At 55.9% G+C, this 18,457-nt stretch overlaps 1 protein-coding gene across 10 annotated transcripts in view; it reads left to right on the top strand.

Moving 5' to 3' along the window:
- The window catches only part of LOC113936366 (maestro heat-like repeat family member 5), a 70,671-nt gene that overhangs the window by 22,092 nt on the left and 30,122 nt on the right, over positions 1–18,457 (top strand). For 9 of the 10 annotated variants that reach the window (XM_027619476.1, XM_027619485.1, XM_027619466.1 and 6 more), the window contains 11 exons: positions 7,191–7,298; positions 7,576–7,692; positions 8,490–8,609; positions 9,634–9,780; positions 10,445–10,567; positions 11,279–11,358; positions 11,807–11,942; positions 13,513–13,608; positions 15,051–15,155; positions 16,519–16,654; positions 16,955–17,127. In XM_027619476.1, the coding sequence (XP_027475277.1) occupies positions 7,191–7,298; positions 7,576–7,692; positions 8,490–8,609; positions 9,634–9,780; positions 10,445–10,567; positions 11,279–11,358; positions 11,807–11,942; positions 13,513–13,608; positions 15,051–15,155; positions 16,519–16,654; positions 16,955–17,127 (1,341 nt within the window). The remainder of the gene's footprint in view (positions 1–7,190; positions 7,299–7,575; positions 7,693–8,489; positions 8,610–9,633; positions 9,781–10,444; positions 10,568–11,278; positions 11,359–11,806; positions 11,943–13,512; positions 13,609–15,050; positions 15,156–16,518; positions 16,655–16,954; positions 17,128–18,457) is intronic. The other variant, XM_027619503.1, reaches the window with a different exon arrangement.

Below are 18,457 nucleotides of genomic sequence, written 5' to 3'. Positions count from 1 at the left end.
AAGGGAGGGGAATAGCAGCAAAGAGCTCGTTTACTTGGTGTCCACCTTGATTGGGGTCTCTGAGGACATAAGGAAACCCCTCTGTCTCCGCAGCATCCTCTATCATGGACGACCCTGCAGGCAGAACTGCTGGGAGTGTGACTATTACCGGTTCATCCTTCTGGTCACTGCACGCTGGGACAAGGGCCTGGGAGTCCTGCCTGCTGGGTGGATTTAGCTTGCACGAGTCTCCCCTTCCTGAGCAGCTCCTACCCGGCAGTCATAGCATCAGCAGCTCGGAAATGTCCTTTTCCACTTGTACAGCAGGACCCATCAACAAACAAAGTTAGATCAGGATTGGTCACAGGGGCATCTTGTAAACCAGGAGGCGGCGTCACAAAACGGGCCGTGATGACCTCGCCGGCATAGGGCTCGCCTCGCCAGGTGGAGGTCATAACATGGGGGATGAACAACGCTGCAGTGTGTGAGATGTCGCTTGGGCGGAGAAAGCAGAAGGATCCCACAGGAGGTGAGTCTGCTACAGAGAAACAGTGAGTCAGTTCAGAGTCACGAAACTCGGATGCCATGAGCAGTTTGCAAATAAGCCTCATTTCCTAGGATTACATCTGCAGAGGCTTCTATTCACTTGGCAGCCCCGGCGGGAGCCTTTGGGCAGCTGGGGTGGGCCCAGGCACCGGAACCAGGCTGCAAGCCGGAACACGCAGTAGGCCGGCGTTTCCCGCTGCGTGTGCACGAGCATCCCCGGGGCTTGGCTGTCTGTCTTCTGCACAAACGAGGGGAAAGGTTGGAATGGTTAGGTGGGCCTGAGGCAGCTGGTTCCTGCACGGCTGGTTTTAGTCCTAGAAAGGCTGCTTGTGCTTACCCCCCGCAAGGAGTGGGTTCAGGGACTGGAATTTTAGTAAGTTCGTAGCATGGCGAAGCCAACAGAAAAAAATTAGGAGCCCGTGGTCTGCAATAACCAGCCGGCCTCGAAATACACAAAGCTGTTGCTTAGTCGTGAGCCTAGGGCATTCTCTGATTAGCTTGATCCTTCCTGGGGCTAGACAGCTGGATTCCTTCAGCACATGGGTTATGACCTGGGTGATGAGAAGTACCTGGAGATCATTGTGATTTCTCTTTAGAGACCTGATGCCCCTTTGCAGCTGAGTGTTGCAGCAAATACACAGAATCCGTCATGGACACCTCATTGGGAGCTGAGCGCAGCAAGAGGCTGTCCCCGTGCTGTAGAGGCTCGATTTCCCAGGGATGTAGGGTGCTTCACTCTCGGTGGGGCACTCGGGACAAATGAGAAGGGGCCTCAGGGAGCCCCCGAGGCATGACTCTCCATGTATATTGTCAGTTGTTCCAAGTCAAGGCAAACAGATATCAGCTGTTGGGGTCCAGGGATAATGGAAGAAACTGAACCAAGGCCACCATTTTTTTTGAGGTGGGGAAGGGCAGAGGGAGAGAGAATCTCAAGCCCAGCACAGAGCCCGAGGTAGGACTCCATCTCATAACCCTGAGATCGTGACCTGAGCCAAAATCAAGAGTCAGACGCTCAACCAACTGAGCCACTTGGGCACCCCAAAGTCCACCATTTTGAATAGTGGAACCCCCCCCACCCGCCGTGAGTCTGGTGGAACTTGGGACAGAAGGGAGTCTGGGTTTGGAACTTCTGGGAAAGAGAGAACAACTGTCTTGTTAGTGGCTCTCAGTCCTGGACAAATCACCATCCTGTCCATTAGGTTTCTGGACGGGCAAGATGGCCTGTTCCAGGGCCGGTGCAGGGAACGATCGGCCCTTGGGTGGTCAGGTCTTTCTCCTGTTGGCGTGAAGCCTTGTTTGGCCTCGGGCTTCACTGGGTGTCGAAGCAACTTGGGAAGAAACGTAGTTATGTCTATGTGAATCTTTGTAGGCTCTTTACTTTTATTCTCCCAGTGTCAGTATTAGAGGTGGCCCACAGATTTTCAGGCACCTCAGTAATAAATTAAGGGACTTTTGTTGAAATTCTTCCTCTTCTATGAAAAGGACAGCTTGTAAAGAACATGAAAGTTTCAGGTTGGTCAGGAAATTCTAAAGTGAGGTCTCCAATGGAGTCAAAACATATTAGCCCTTTGAATTTAGAAAGGTTTCTACTGAACAGGTTGATGGAGGCTACATCGCACGACAAAAAAAAACGTTTTCCAGGGAAAGGTCTCTGGCTGAGAAAGAAACTCCCTCTGAACTCAATCAGATGCCCTCACTATGGAAACCTTCCTCGCTCTGAGGAATTTGCTGTCCTGGGAGAGACTGTAGTTCTGGGATCTACCAGAATTTGGCAAGGCTTCCCACTAATTTAATTTTAGTTTAAGGGGGTTGCTGAGTTCGGAGAACGCTGCGAGCCCCAACAGCCTGGGAGGCCCGCAGGGGTTGGGGAATTAGGTGGGCCCAGGGATAGGCGATGTGGCATGGGCAGTCCCCACGGGGGCTGTGGGGACAACTCTCCAGCGCCCGGCCGATTACAGTGGAAACAGCAGTCCCAGCAGGCCCGGCTGCCTATTCCAGGTCCCTGACCCCGGGGCCCCTGCAGCTGTCAGGCCAACAACGGCTTGGCAGACTTCTGTTTGCCGCCTTGCTTCCACGTCTTTTCAAAGTGCTCAGCTGCTGTCGTGAGTTCGGTCAGACCCGTGGCCTCCCATCCTATTTTGTGTCTCTTTATCAATGCCCTAAGGTTAGGACATGCTCCACATACAAATAGGGCAGCTAGAACACGTTGGGTGCCCTCGGTTATTGTCTGAACCGAGGAACCCCAGAGGACAGGACCTTCCAGGCAGACTTTAAAGTCGGCCACAGGCCCGTCCATCGTTGGCACATTTGAGTAACGGCAATCCCTGTGGCCCGGGAGAGCTCTAGGAACGGCTTGGGAAAGGTCACTGCTTTTTGTAGCCCCTGAGGGGACCCTGCTGAAGGTTGGGGATCCGGAATAACATCCTCAGGTGACGCCATCCTGCCTCAGCTTCCACTTTGGGGCTTCCCACCCCCACCAGCAGGTGCACCACTGACAAAGGTCTGGCACCCCGGGGTAAGAAATCTAAATTCTTCAGAGAATTTTTGAGGACCCTCCCTGGGTCTAGGAAATTCCTTAACGATTGCCCTTAGTTTGGACTTTGACCAAGGAATAAAAGATGCTGAGGAAGATCCCCGAGCCTCCAGCGGTTTTATTTTTAAAGGTAACTGTGTCATGGTCTCTGCAGAGTCGGGAGAGTGTGAGATCTCGGGTCAAGGAGGAAGGAGTGAGCCCGAGGAGTCACGTCAGTCCGAGTGTCTTGTTTTAGGCACCTCTTTTGTCTCTCGTTTTTCATTAGCCTTCTGCAATGAATCTTTGAAGCTTTTCTGGGATCGTGAAGCCTTTTAGAAGCTTCCACATCGCAATTAAACTAGGTATCCCTTTCTGTTTGTTTAGTCTGGGAAACCTTGTTCTCAAGTCCACTTCTGAAATAAACGGTCCTATCTCATCGCAATCTTCCTCATAATGGCCATTGTAATTTTAGGCTGTTTTTAGTAAGATTTTGACATTTTTGCAGATATTTATAGCTCTGGGACCATAGTTCTTAGACCTAAAATAAGCAGGTGTGGTAGAAAGTGGTGCACTTGACTCCTTGGGGTTTAAGGATCTCATTCTTTTTGTTCTTTTTCTTCTTCCTTGTTTAGCTAAGCCTTTGGGGGTTTCTCAGAGCCAAACTAATACCTAAGCGAGACACGCCGCGAGGTTGGGGGTCGTGCCTGTTCTACCGTGCGCCTCACTACGTGGAAATTTTCTTGAGGTTGGCAGGTGACCTAGTGTCCGTGTAACCCATTCGGTGACCAACTGATCCTAACACAAGACTCAGAATTAGGTGGCAAGCGCCCTAATAGTTTTTAAGTACTCGACCGTGCCCACCAATTCTTGAGCCTTGTTGGTTCCGAGAGCCCAGTTAGCAGGAGCCTTTGTCTACAAAACAAGACGCACACACACAGGAGCAGTGACCAAGGCCACCAGCAATCCGGCCTGGAAGCAGGCACTTGGGAAAGGACCCGACCGGCAGACCCCAAAACTGAGGTCTGGAGACCGGACTGGGCTTCCAAGCGAAAGGGGGCTGCAAGTAGGGTGCCAGGGAGACTGGAGCTCAGGGCAGAAAGCAGAGATCAGCGCAGAGGGCGGGGCTCAGGGCCCGCAGCCCTCCAGAGGCCTTGCGCCAAACAGCCTCAAACTGGAGACAGCCCATGCCAGCAGAGCAGTTCCCCAGCCAACAACCAGAAGTCCATCTATAAGCCTCCCCCCTGAAGAAGCTGGAGAATGAAAAGCAAGTGGAAGAAATGACGCAGGGGACAGGGAATGATAGAAATCGCAGCAGAGAGAACTGGACTTCTGACCCGTGCGGCACCATGAAGGCCCGGCAGACACATGCGGAAAACACCAGGCACACAGAGTGCGCCTGCAGAATTCCAAGTGTATGATGTCCTAGAAACGCAAAACTAGACCATGGTGATGTCAGTGAAAGTTCTGTAGTGATGGAGATTGACTAGGAAGGCGTGTGAGGGAGCTTTGTGGGCTGGCGGAATATGCTCTAGTTCTTGGTAGGGCGAGAGTTGTGTGGGTCTGTACGTTTGTCAAAGTGCATCGTGCCCCACGGTAAAGATCTATGCCTTCCATTAAACATGCCTCAATAAAAATATTCAAAGCCCAGACACACAGATGGTCAACAGTCCCATGAAAAGATGCTCAACATCACTCATCGGCAGGGAAATGCAAATTGGAACAACAATGAGATGCCACCTCACACCTGTCAGAATGTTGACTACTATCAGAAAGACAAGAAATAACAAGTCTGTTCGCGAGGATGCGCTGAAAAGGGAATTCTCATGCACTGTTGGTGGGAATGCAAACTGGTGCAGCCACTCTGGAGAACAGGATGGAGCTTCCTCAAAAAAATAAAAATAGAAGTGCCATATGATCCAGGTGTCCTACTACTGGGTATTTATCCAAAGAAAACAAAAAACACTAATTTGAAAAGATACATGCACTTCTATGTTCACTGCCGCATTATCTATAAGAGCCAAGATATGGAAGCAGCCCAAGTGTCCATCCATAGATGAATGGGTAAAGAAGGTGTAGTAGACGTACACAATGGAATATTACACAGCCATAAAAAAGAATGAAATTCTGCCACTTACAACATGGGTAGATGTAGAGGGTACTATGCTGAGTGAAATAAGTGGGTCAGAGAAAGACAAATACCATATGATTTCACTCATATGTGGAATTGAAGAAACAAAACAAATGAACAAACACACAAAAAACCGGACTCCTGAATACAGAGAACCACCAGAACTCTGGTGGCTGGAGAGGGGAGGGGATGGGAGGGTGGATGAATCAGGCAAAGAGGGTTAAGAGGTACAAATTTCCAGTTATAAGTAAGTCACAGGGATGGAAAGTGCAGCATGGGGAATACAGCCAATAATCGTCACGACGTTGTGTGGTGACCACACTCAACGAGGTGAGCTCTGCGTGACGTACAGAAATGTTGAATCACTATGTTGTACACCTGGCACTGATACCATGCTGTGCTTTAACTAGACATCAATAAAAAATATCTAAAACATGTTAATATCTCGGCTGCAGAAACATACAAAATTCACACTAATTCCCATAGTGTCGCATCAGTGTGGGTCAGCTTTTACCGCCAAGTGAGGTTGCTACTAAGCCATGAAAGTGTGTTTAGTTTTCTGAGTTTTTGAATCTGGACCTCGGATGAGGAGCTGTGGCACTGGTCCGTGCCATGCTGAACGGAAGTGGACACTAGTTGAGAACCAGGGCTTCCAGGTAGCCCAGGTCCCATGGGTTCAGCTGACACCTGTCCTGGGGGCGGTGGCTGGCAGGGGTTGGGGGAGGGAGTAGCCATCAGGCCCTGCTGCATCCCAGCATCCTGCAGACACGGGGCAAAACTGGGGCAGACAAACTCCTCCAGACTCTGCCACAAGCCCAGGGCAGTTTCCAGCCCCCGCCCCAGAGAGCATCACCAGAGAGGGCGCCAAAAGACCCAGGAAGGTCCAGGAAGGCTGCTTGTGTTCCAACCTCGGTACCTATTGGTGCTCCTTTAGGATGAATTCCTAGAAATGGAATTGCTTGGGGAAAGGCACACACACTTTAAACTGTAATCGATGCTGCCAAAACCTTCACCAAAAAAAATGTAGACCTTCCCACCAAAGGACACTTCCTGCTGACACTGGGCAGTTTTATACTTTGCCAGTCTTAGCCAAAATGATACATTGTCTTAATTTCCATTCCTTAAATAGGAGCAAGCCTGAGTGTATAGTATGTCTGTCATGCATGTGTGCTTTCGTCCTAAGTGGATTGTCCCCAGTTCCTTACTGGTTTGTGAAGTGCTCTTTATCACTTATACTAACCCTTGACAATGGGTTGCAGGAAAACAAAAAAACAAGCAAACAAAAACAACTCACTGCGTCTTTCAACTTAATTTATGGTGGTTTTGCTGAACAAACTTCTTAAAATATCTACCTTCACATTTATCAATCATTTCTTCGATAAAGATTTTTGGGTTTGGGATCAAACTTAGGAGGATTATCTCCACCCCGAAGGACCTTAGGATCAAAATCTTGGACTTGTTGAACTGTGGAATCTGGGAACATTGGAAATTAGAGAAATCTTGTGGTCACCATATGTTAGGGCAAAACTTCTAGGACTTTATATTTAGAAGAGACAATTCATCTGTTTATTTGATCTCTCATTCATTCATTCCAAACAATACTGATCAAGCATCGACTACATGTCGGGCACTTTGCCAGGTGCCGGGGAGACAGCCTGGAACGGAGGTGACAGACCCTGCTCTCCCGGCACCCACACTCTGGCCGGGCCATCTTCCGCTGACATTGAACATCTGTGATGTCTGAGTCTCTGCCCAGGGCCGGGGACACGGGCAGGCTCCTGGGTTCCAGCGTCTCCTTGAACACCTCCAGGGAGGAGAATCTCAAGGAATGAGATCCCCACTCCTGAGGGCTATCAAGCAAATCAGAGGGCTGGCCCTGGAGACTCAGGGGAAGCAAAGCAAGAGAATGATGGAGTCAGGGCTCTAAGTGGCCAGGGCGGGCCGGGGCAAGGGGAGGCCTCAGCTCTAGCCTGCAGGCTGGAGGGAGGGAGCGCTCCAGCCCTGCCCACACCCCTCTGCTCACAGATGGCTGTCAAGTCGGTCCAGTTCCTGAACACAGACGTGTGGTCCAAGGAGCTGCTGTTGGCACTCACCAAGCCTGACCAGACACATCAGGAGCAGCCCCCAGAGAAGGTGGACCACACCCCGTCTCCCCACCACGCAGGCCCAAGGGCTCTGTCCATAGGATGTATACCTAAAGCAAGGCCCAGGGCCCTAGAAAGACACTGGGGGACTTGGAGCTGCACCCCTGAAACTCCACCAGGCAGGGGCCTGATGATCCCAGAGCAGGGTCGTGAGGGTGGCTACAGGAGCCCAGGGAGGCTGGGGGAGCCTGGTCAGGGGAGAAGGCTGGCCATCGGGGTGGACAGAAGTGGCTCAGGCCCAGGACAAGAAGCTGAACCTCCCCCAGGCTTTTCTGTTCATCTACTATGGGCTGATCCTTCAAGCTGAGGACAACAGCACCACCGTCAGGACACACGTGAGAACCCTCCTGGACACGTCCCACCAGTGGCCCAAGCAGAGGGAGGTGAGGCCCTGCCCTCCCAAGCCCAGCCCAGGGCTGCCTGACCCTGACTTCAGCCTTAGCCTGATCCCTGGTTATACCCTGAGCCCTGATCAGGTCATATGAAGAAATCTGATCCTTTTCACACACTGATCCCCGAACCCGGTCACACTCTGAGCCCTGATCCCTGATCATACCCTGAGCCCTGATCCTGGTTATAATCTGAGCCCTGACCCTGGTCACACTCTGAGCCCTGATCTTGGCCACACTCTGAGCCCTGATCCTGGCCACACTCTGAGCCCTGACCCTGGTCACACTCTGAGCCCTGATCCTGGTCACACTTTGAGCCCTGACCCTGGTCACACTCTGAGCCCTGATCCTGGTCACACTCTGAGCCCTGATCCTGGCCACACTCTGAGCTCTGATGCTGGCCACACTCTGAGCCCTGATCCTGGCCACACTCTGAGCCCTGACCCTGGTCCTCACTGAGCCCTGACCCTGGTCACACGCTGAGCCCATCATAGCTTGTGTCCTCTCCTTCATCACACATCTATTTTCTGGACTCTCATTTCTTCCTCTGGCCTAGGTCTGTTCAGAGCTAGTGGGGGCAGAGCGAGATAACAGGTCTCCAGGGAGTCACCCCTCCCTACTGCCTCCCACACCATCCACCAGCCCCATAAGAGATGCGCCCTCAGGGTTGGGCTCAGAGTTGCATGTCCTAAAGAGCATGGGGATGGGAGGCAGATGCCCTGTGACCCTGGTGAGAGTCCAGGCCTGGTTCTGTGACCCGCATCGGTGACCCTGCTCCCCTGCTCCTGTAGGGTATCGCGCTCACCATAGGGCTGGCCGCAGTGCGCCACCTGGACCACGTCTGGGCCGTCCTGGAGCAGTTTGGCCGGAGCACGCCCATTAAATGGAGCCTCCACAGCTTCTGCCTGAAGGTTCTGGCCCTTGGGTTGTTGGGGGCCTCAGCAAAGGGCTGGAACATCAGGACTCCCACCCTCCATGAAGGTCTGGGCCTCCAAGAGGGTCTCCTGGGAGAGTTAGGGGCAGAGGCTTTGCAGCAAGCATCCCGGCCTCCAGTCCCACCTGCAGTGTGCCCCTCATGCCTCAGTTTCTCCTCCTGAATAACAATCCCCACCCCCCGGCTGTTGGGATGGAAACAGGCCATGGTTTTGAAGGGCCTGGCCTACAGCAGGGGCTCCGGTGACAGCTCTCTCAGGGGCTGTGGCGGCGGCTGTTTATTAATGGGTCTCTGGCCACGTGCCCTGCCTGAAACAAGACAAGAGCCTGTGCCCCTGCTGATGGACGGCCTGTCCTCCCCGATCACTCCTGCGGGCAGCAGTAGGACTGCATGAGGGAGCCCTCTAGGACAAGCGGGGAAGAGTCACAGCTGGCAACAGTCAGCCCAGCAAAGGGCTGGCCGCCTCCTCGGGGCCCCACAGCCGGCAGGTGGCCGAGCAGGGACCGGGACCCACATCTCAAACCCTCAGAGGGGGCCTGGTCCCTGATGGGCAGTGGAGCCATGTGCTCCTCAGGTGGCATCTGAAGGGTGTCTCAGATGCCCCCGCCCCCGCTCTCTGGGTCTCCCTCAGATCCGAAGGAGTGCCCCATTTCCATCTCTCTAGGTTGAGGCATGGCCCGGCCAGGCCCCCCGTAGCCCGAGGGGGGAAGCAGCGGGGAGAAGGGCCCCAGGCTCCCGGGGAGGGGGCTACCACAAGGCAGGGAGGGTGAGGGGCTAGGACTCTGGCCAGTTCTGGGTAACCCCACAGGCCCGTTCCAACCCCCCAGAGAGACAACTTCATCTTCCCTATTTTCCTACTGAGGTAAACTGAGTCTTGCCACCACTCAGAACACCGTGCCTGCAGTACCGTGCTAGGGTCCAGAGTACTTCCTGTCACCGCTCCCCCCAGGGGAGAGGTCAGGAGGGCCCTGACACCCCATATCTGCCCCCGCCCTGGTCAGAATTCAGAGGACCTGCAATGGAAGTGGGCCAGCAGCACCATTCTCCTCGCCTACGGTCAGATGGCGGTCAGGGCCGAGGCGCACATCCTCCCGTGGGTGGACAACATCTTGTCTCGGATGCTCTTCTATTTCCACCATAGCTCCTGGGTACGGCTCCCCGGGACCACCCCTCTGGAGCGCAGCCTCGGCACAGCCCAGGCCTCACCAGGACCTGGGTCAGAGAATTCTAGGAGCTTCCAGGGCCTTGGAGCCCCCCTCCCCACTTCTGCCCCACTCTGGAGTCAGGAAGAGCCAGGCCTGGCCTCCTTGTTGCCCCACCTACTCACCCCATCACCCCCCCAAAGCCACGAGGGGCTTCCATGATGACTCCAGCCCCTCATTCTTGGTGGTTTTCACTTTGGGGCATTGGAAGGCCAGGAAACTCCCCACCCCACCCCTGGGACGACATTCCCCTTACTCTATACTCTGTACCTGGGGCGTCCACCCAAGGGAGCCACGAGGGCCAGGCAGCCCTGTGATGCCATCGCCTACCCCAGATCTTTGGGCTCCGAGGTGCCACACATCAAGAGAGAAGCCAAATATTGGGCTTCTTACAACACTCTCCTGATGTTGAAATGTTGTCAACATATTCACAATTTAAACAAAACCACACAGGCTCCCCCCCCCCACCAAAGCCCCACATATGTGGCCTCAGATGAGGTCTCTGCTGTAGCCCCTCAGCAATGCCCTGCAGCCACATGTGACTGTGGCTCTCTCCTGCCCTTCCTGTGCCTCCCCACACCCCCCGTTCCATGGCCTGACCCCATCCCAGGATGAGACCCTGAAGCAGAGCTTCCTCACCGCTGTCCTCATGCTGGTGGGTGCCATCAGCCGCAAGGAGGGGGCCCACAGCTATGAGTTCTCCCAGATCTCTGAGCTCCTCGAGTGTCTGATGGTGAGTCAAGGCCCTGGGGCAGAGAGAGGGCTTCACGGGACCCGTAGCATCCACTAGAGGCAGGTGTTGCAAAGGGGTGGGGAAGTGGATTTCTGGGATGTGACTAAGCCCCTCATAGGCTCCGGCAGCTGGGAGCACATCCATGCCCCCCACTTCTCTTGGTTCTTCAGTGACCCTGAGCTGGCCAAGGATGTCCACCTCACACCTGATGTAGCTGAGGCCCAGAAAGCCAGCACCATCCATTCTGCTAATACTCTGCCCTAGCTCCGACCACTGCTCACTAGAGATGTGGGGCTCCCAGAACCCCAGAGTAGTGGAGGAAGCACTCAAGTGATGGACAGTCAGAACTGTAATAATAAAATAACAATTTACCGAGCTCCTCCTGACTCAGACACTGCACTCTGCACCCCCTGCCTGGGCAACAACACTATGTTACTTGTGAACCACAAGGCTTGGAGCAGTTTGGAGACATGCTCAAGGTCACGCAGCCAGTATGCGGGAAGCCAGGGTCCAGACGTGACCTGAGCCCTTCTAAAGGCTGTGATCTAGTTCAGGTCACGGAGGCCCCCACAGGTTGGGGGAGAAGCTGGAGCACAGTCCTGTGGGTCGTGGCAGTGCCAGGCACCGAGGTCTTCAGGCAGGACGACACGGGGTATCAGAAGTGGGGTCGGCCCAGGCCTGAATGACTCAGGTTCACCTGGGGATCTGCAGGTGTTGATGGAGAAGGAACCCCAGGACACGCTGTGTACGTCAACTCGCCAGCAGACCATTCACATCGTCTCCAGCCTCTGGTAGGCGCCCCAGCCCCACACAGGCCCATACCCTGCTGCAGGCCCGTAACAGGCCCTCAGTAAACCGTGGCCACTGCTATTAACTCACACCTCAAAGAACAAAAATTTGTCATCATTTGTCAAAACTGAGCCACCGAAGTTCCCAGTGGTGTAACCAGGGCTGGGGTGAGACCAGTCTGTCCAGTAAAGGGGAGCCCAGGGTACGGGGCCTGTGGAGCGACTACTCCCAAGCAGGCCACGCTAGTCCCGTACACGCACTCGTGGAACTCACCCGCCCAGGAGGCCCTGCAGGCCCGGGAGGCAGAAGTGTTCCCTTGAGTCTCTGGTCAAGAGCAGAACTGCGTGAGGGGCTGCAGCTCAGGGCTCGCCAACCGTCTATTCCGGCAGGTGGCCCTTTGCCATCACCGGCCCCCACACCCCTCCCTCACTGCCCTCTACCCCCAAACAGTAAGCTGCGGCCGCCCCTGGACTTGGAGAGGAAGTCACGGATTCTGTCCGTCTGCCTCCACAGCGTGTTGGCCCTGCCACTGCTAGATGTCCTGGAGAAACACACCTGTCTCTTTCTAGAGCCACCCAACATACAGGTGCGAAGCTGGCGCATGGTGCCCTTCAGTGAGAGGGGCCCAGCTCAGCCCACTGCTGCTCGTGGCTTGGGAGGGGGTGTGGGCTAGACAGCCAGGGCCCTTGACCTCTACAGACAGGGCAGGGAGACACTGGGCACGTTTCTTAACCACTCTGAGCCTCTATTTGCCCACCTGGGACATGGGGGTGATAACTGTGGAGCTGATGGTACGGGAAGCTCTGGATGAAAGTAGACACTGGTGTCCCGCATCTGTGCAGAGGGTTCTGTGAACAGGAGTGTGAGTGGCCTTTGTCCCTGCCAGCCCTGGGCTCAGTCGCACCTGCGAAGCTGCTTAAACTAGTCACACCCACCCAGGCCCCAGCCGGCCCACCCTTTGCTGGGCCAGATCCAGCCCCCTCCGGGGATCTGTTAATAAAAGCCTCTGCTGCAGGGGGCATGTACCCATCTCCCCGGAGCACCGCCAGCCCCTGACGCCTAAGGGTTCACTGTAAAGGGCACAGAACTAGTGTTAGCTGAGCACCTGCTATGTGCCAGGTCCCGCGTATATGTTCGCTCACCCTCCCAGCAGCACTCGTCCAGAGGGTGAGGAAACCAGCTAAGAGAAATAGAGCTGTCTGGTGGGAGAGTCAGGGTCGAACTTCACCCCTGCCCCCTGGGCCCTGATCTTCACACCACACCCCTAGGCTGTGTCCAGACTGGAATGGGGCAGATAAGCACTTCGGGTGGGGGGTGAGAGTGCAAAGGGTCCCTGGACCCAGGGCAACACCACAGCAACACCCCCCAGAAGGCTGGCACCTGCCCCCACCCCAACCCCGCAGAAGTCCAGAGCGCCCCCATTACCAGGTGGCAACATCATGGCTGGCTTACCTAGGGAGTTTAGCCTGGTGCCAGACACCAGGCTGGGGCTCCTGTTCATTCCCATTCAGTGTGCATCACCACCCTGGCAGGTGGGGCTGGCTTCACGCACAGGTCTCAGGTGACAAAGGTAGGCACAGAGAGCTGAAGCAAGGTCCCCAGGGCACCCAGGGAGTTGATGGCCTGTACCCAGGGCTTTGCTCCAACATACTCTGACAAGGAGGTGGGTTGGGTACTTTCTGTGGCCCCCTCCCTCCCTGAGCATGCCTGGGGAGCCAAGCAGCAAAGATTGGGGGTGTCTCACGTGAGACCCAATAGTCAGGACCAGCTACATAATTTGCCACAACTAATGCAAAATGAAAATGTGGGCCCTTGTTTAAAGCTGATGAAGAATTTCAAGATGGGACCACAAAGCATTAAACCAAGTAGATCCTTCTGGGCACCAGGTCTTCGGCAGGCTGCAGGCCGAGAAGGCAGCCCGCAGGCCCGAGAAGGCAGCCCTGCTGGGAATGCACTTACCTTGGTCACTGGGAAACCTGTGACCTTGGGCAGGTCTGACCCAGACTGCCCCCTGCCCAATTCTGGCCTTGGGAATGTGCAGGAATGGGCGCCACTCTCACTGAGAGACCCGTGCACTCAGGCCCTGCGACAGGCCTTGGCACTCCGTCGCAGCTGGGGCTCAGCGGCTGCCTGACCTGCTCCGCATCCCTGCACAGACCCTCTACAACAAGACCTTGGAGGCCCTGGACCAGATGTTGCAGAGCTTCATCATGCAGAACCCCACGGCCGACGAGCTGCACTTCCTGCTGTCGGTGAGGGCCAGCTGCCCCACAGGGAGGGGGTGGGGGCACCCCAGGAGGGCAGAGGGTGGACAAAGGAAGATGGCCCAGAGGAGCAGGGCCTGAACTTGGGGTGGGGAGTGGTCCAGGAACACACAGGCTTAAGGGCTGTCCATCTTCAGGGATTGCAGTGGCTTGGGACAACTGGAGGGTGGTATAGCAGGTGCGCATGGTGGTAAGCGGGCCCTGAGCACCACATTTCAAGGAAACGGATGAGGACACAGGCCCTGACCCTGGCTGGGACCTGCCCTCCCTCCCGGAGAACTCGCTCTGCAGCCATGTCTCCAGCTGTGAGGAGGGGTTCCCAACCCAATACCCCCACTCTCTCACTGCCCTCCAGGGCTCTCACCTTGATAGGAGGGAGACCAGTCAACAAGCAGGGACAGTCCAGGGGCAGGGGAGGAACCAAAGAGGGGACACAGGCTCTGCTGGGAGGGTCGGAGGTCAGGGCCAGTGGAGGTCACTGGATGGAGAAGGGAAGGGAAGGGCAGAGCGGGCAGAGGGCGTGGCAGGGTCAAAGGTGAGACGCCTGGTGAGCCCAGGGGCCAGAATGGAGAGAGCTCTGCGCGGCCAGGGCATGGGGAGGGTGCTAAGGTGGGGGCCAGGTGGGCTAGGGTTGGGTCAGGTCAGCAGGGCCAGACCCTGTCCAGCCTAGAGGCCCTGTGGGGGTGAGGCGAGCCGCTGAAGCAGGTGCACAGATGGAAGTCGAGGTGTGAGCCTGGCTGGGGGGAGATACCTGCATTTTCACGCACTCATTCCCACTGGGAAGGTTGGTGACAAACCACAGCAGGGCCGGGAGTGGCTGCGTCTGCCACCAGGGGAAGTCACAGATTTGGTCATAGGACATTGCTGGGCCCCAGAATCTCCAAATACCGTTTACTGCCTCCGCCTTCAGAATCACTAAATGTAATCATCTATCGCTTTAACATAGAGGCTCAAGTTGGGCTTAAATTTGTTCAATATAACTGTTTCAGTATGTGTTGGTATCCCTTTGTAATTCTGTGCGTTTATGTTGTGCACAGAAAAGCACAGCTTTGAAAAGGGGTGCACGGCTCCACTTAAAACCCAGGAGCCTCGAAGGGCTTTGAGCAGGGAATCCCTCCTCCTTCTCCTCCCCCCTCCCCCTCCCCTCCCCCTTCCCCTTCCCCTCCCCCTCCTCCTCGCCCAGGGGGCGGAGCCTTGCCCGCGGGTGGGTGGGGCCTGAGTCGAAGGTGGGGGGGGCTGAGCTGGGGCCCCGGTTGGGTGAGGGCGTGGCCTGGCCCTGGGCAAGGCGGAGCCTTGATCGGGACCGGCCAAGGAGGCGGGGCCCGAGCCAAGCCCCGTGCGCTCGGCTGATGTCCGGGTGTCTCAGCGGAACTGGCCCGAGCAGGGGTGCGCGGCTGCAGCACCCCCTCCCCGCCCCTGCCCACCTGCAGCACCTGTACCTCTGGCTGAAGTCGGAGAAGGCACACGAGCGGCAGCGGGCTGTGCACAGCTGCATGGCCCTTCTCAGATTCCTGAGCCACAACCCCTACCTGGATGTGAGTATCGAGCCCTCTGACCCCACACCCCCTCTGCTGCCCCAGCCAAGCGGTCCTCCTCCCGGAGCATGACAGGCTTGTGGGGCTCAAGGCCCCCTGGACCTCTGCCCCCAGGACGGGTGGATCCCTGAGTGCCCTACAACACGGACATGTAATCCCCCTTTTTACACGCGAGGGAACAGGCTGGGGGCGGAGGTTGGGGCCCCCTGCTCAAGTCCTCCCGGCTGGGCTCTGAACCCAGATGCCTGGACCCCTGACCCAGGAGGCTGGGCTCCTGTCAATGCTCCTTGAAGCTTTGGGCAGGTTCTTCCACGCCCTGAGCCTCAGTTTCTCGCCCATGAAAAGGGAGGAAGTGAGTCCTCCTCAGAGGGATACACTGGGAATCAGATGAGGTGCTGCCTGCCCCAGTCCAGGGTCAGCAGTGACCGCAGGAACGCCTCCATCCATCACGACCCTGCATGCGTCCTGAACCCCAGCGTGTCAGACTTCGCAGCCTAACTGCCATCTGTCGCTATAACCCTTGGGTTGAATGAATGTCAGCACGTTCAGGGAGTGAGCACTTCTGCGTTTATCCACCAAAACCAGCACTCATTCTGTAGGGAGACTTACGAGGCCATGAGAAAATTAGCTTCTCTGCCTGATGCCCGGCAGGTGCAAGCCTTTCTAAGGGAGGCGGACGGGCAGGGGTGGTGCTCTGCCAAGGGAGAGCTCCCTGCAGACTCCTCCGGCATTCCCAGGGCGAGGAAGACCCCTCTAGAGGGGCTCAAAGGGCCTGCAATTTACTCAAAATCAATTTCCACAATATAGGACCAGGCCTGCGGTCAGGCAGCGAGGCATTCACCTGGGGCGCAAAATTTACCAGGCTCCAGAGCATTCCGCGGTCAAGATAAATACTTTAATGTAATGTTTTAAAACAATCCACTCAGCAAATGGCCACCGGCCGGCTGCCTATTGTTGTAAATAAAGTTTTATTGAAACCAGGACTAGGGTCAGGGCCAGGGGCGTGAGGCAAGATGAGGTAAGGTCATGGAAGTGCAGGGACGGACCATGTTTGTTTACAGTTTTGAAACTGTGTTCATCAGGAATTGTTACCTTCAGTTTGATTTTTCTAAATATTGCAGTAAAATATAATTTCTCTTGATTACTGAATTTTGGGCAACCCCTTACGTTTTGCCCGGTGTGCCCTGGGCTGCTGACTGTAGTGGCCAGGCAGGGTGGGCAGAGCCTGGGCCTGCGGTCCTGAGAGCTGAGTCGCAGCCCTGCCACACACTTGGAGGATTTCTGATGCCGGCCTTGCTGGTGTGATTGCGCAGCCGGACAGAGACTTGCGGTAGGGTCACTGGTTCCCATACTCTCACCACAGCCAAAAGAGGACTTCAGGCGGATTGGGCAGCTGGTGGGCATGCTGGGGATTTTGTGCCAGGACCCGGACAGGGCCACCCAGCACTCCAGCCTGGAAGGGGTAGGCCACCTCTACCAGCTCCTGATACGCCAGAGAGGTGAGCCTCCGAGGGCCACCACGGCGGGCCCTCTGCCGCCCCAACCACAGCCTCAGCTGAAACCACGCCCACACCCCCGCACGCACCCCACCCCAGATCTTCCCCTAAACCCACCTCCAACCCCAGTCATAGCCCTGTAATGTGCCCCCTCCCCAGACCCACTCAGACTCCCGTCCCCAGATGGACACAGGCCTGACGCTGACTACCAGCGACCTTGCCCTGACTCCTGCCTGTCCCATCCTAGACCCCAAGCCCGCCTTTGCCCTACGCTCACCCTTGCCCACTCCCACCCCTGGCCAGTTAGGGAAACTCCAAAGGTGGAGGTGCAGGCCCCCGAGCAGCTTTCCCAGGCCAGTGTGGATGGGGCTCCCGTCTGGAGCAGCGGAGACCAGAAGACAGCTCCCACCACCCCTCAGAAGATGGCATTCCCGAAGGATGGCATCCTCCAGCTTGGCAGCTCCCAAGTCATCAAGGTCCAAGCCCTTAGAATGGAGGGCAGGTCCGGGTGGGGAGGTATGGCCAGGTTCTGCTCTGACCCCCACCGCCGTCCCCTCTGACAGGGCTTCCGGCTGTTGGCGTGGCCTGGCTAGACCCAGGGGGTCAGAGCCTGGGCCAGGTGTGAGTATGAAAGCCAAGGCTGGGATCTCACCTGTATCTCTGATGATTAACTGAGAGTGTTTGGAGAAGTCCCTGGCCCTTGGCCTGGGACTGAGGAGTTGGAGGAGGGGAAATTGGAGGGAGGGGCCAGGGACAGACCCTGAGGTCAGCACCCCAGGCTTGAGTCCCAGCTCTGTCCCTCCTGGCTGTGTGACCTAGACAAGCCCCTTCTCCTCTCTGAGCCTCTGTCTTCTTCTGTAAAATGGGTAGAGTGGTGCTGTGAAGTCCTGGCCAACATGAGCACCCAGTAATGGTGTTTTCAGGATGCTCCCATGGTAGGTGTTCTCCAAGGCACCATATGACATCCTGCCCTTTGAGTCTGCTGTTTTGCAGGATGAGCACTCTGCAGAAATATCCCCATATGCCTCATTTTCCCAGGGTCCTCTCTTACCCTCTGAAAGCCAGACCCTCCTCCTGTGAAGGCAGAGCTTGTCTTCTTTTGCACTGTCATCTGGCCGACCTCAGCCAGCTCCTCCTTGGTCACCTGCCTGGGGGAGCTCAGCAGTTCCCAGTGTCCCTTCTGTCTCCCCAGTGAGATCCTGTAACTTTGTGATGCTCTGTGTTTTCTTGTGTTGACTTGTGTTCTCTTCTGAACATGAGTGAGGCTGGGGCACAGAGTGTGGGCTGGATGCAAGTGTTGGCAGGACAAGCCATGTTTCATGGAGCCTCACGTTCTGAGTGGTCGGTCCATGATGTCTAGGACATGGTGACTTTGTTGCCCAGTCTTGGTGTTGAGCACTTGGCTAATGAAGAGCCCTGTACATGGTATGCTTATCAGTGTCCCCCTGTTAGACTTTGAGCCCTCCAGGCCAGAAGCAGGGCCCTGCCAGGGCCCAGTGCAGGGCCTGGTGGTAGAGCCACCCATTAAGTTAAACCAGATTGAACCAAACGAGGAAGCAGTGGTTGCATACAGCTAGTGAGTGACCCAGCAAATTCTGAATCCAGTCCCGGCTGACCTGTGTTCTCTGCACTGTGTTCTCTGCAAGTGCACTGGGCTTTCAGTGCTACAGTCAATTAGGAGTTAAGTATGGAAAGTCTAAAGCCCGGGGGCCAATACATCAAGTCTCCAGTCCCAGAATGGGTAAGCCTAGTTTATGCCAAAGAACCTGGGCTGGGAGCAGAGATGGGGCAGGGCAGGAGGGTTCC

This window comes from Zalophus californianus, chromosome 4 (assembly GCF_009762305.2).
Source record: "Zalophus californianus isolate mZalCal1 chromosome 4, mZalCal1.pri.v2, whole genome shotgun sequence".
NCBI classification, from domain to species: domain Eukaryota; kingdom Metazoa; phylum Chordata; class Mammalia; order Carnivora; family Otariidae; genus Zalophus; species Zalophus californianus.
This window is presented reverse-complemented; position numbering and strand designations above follow the sequence as displayed.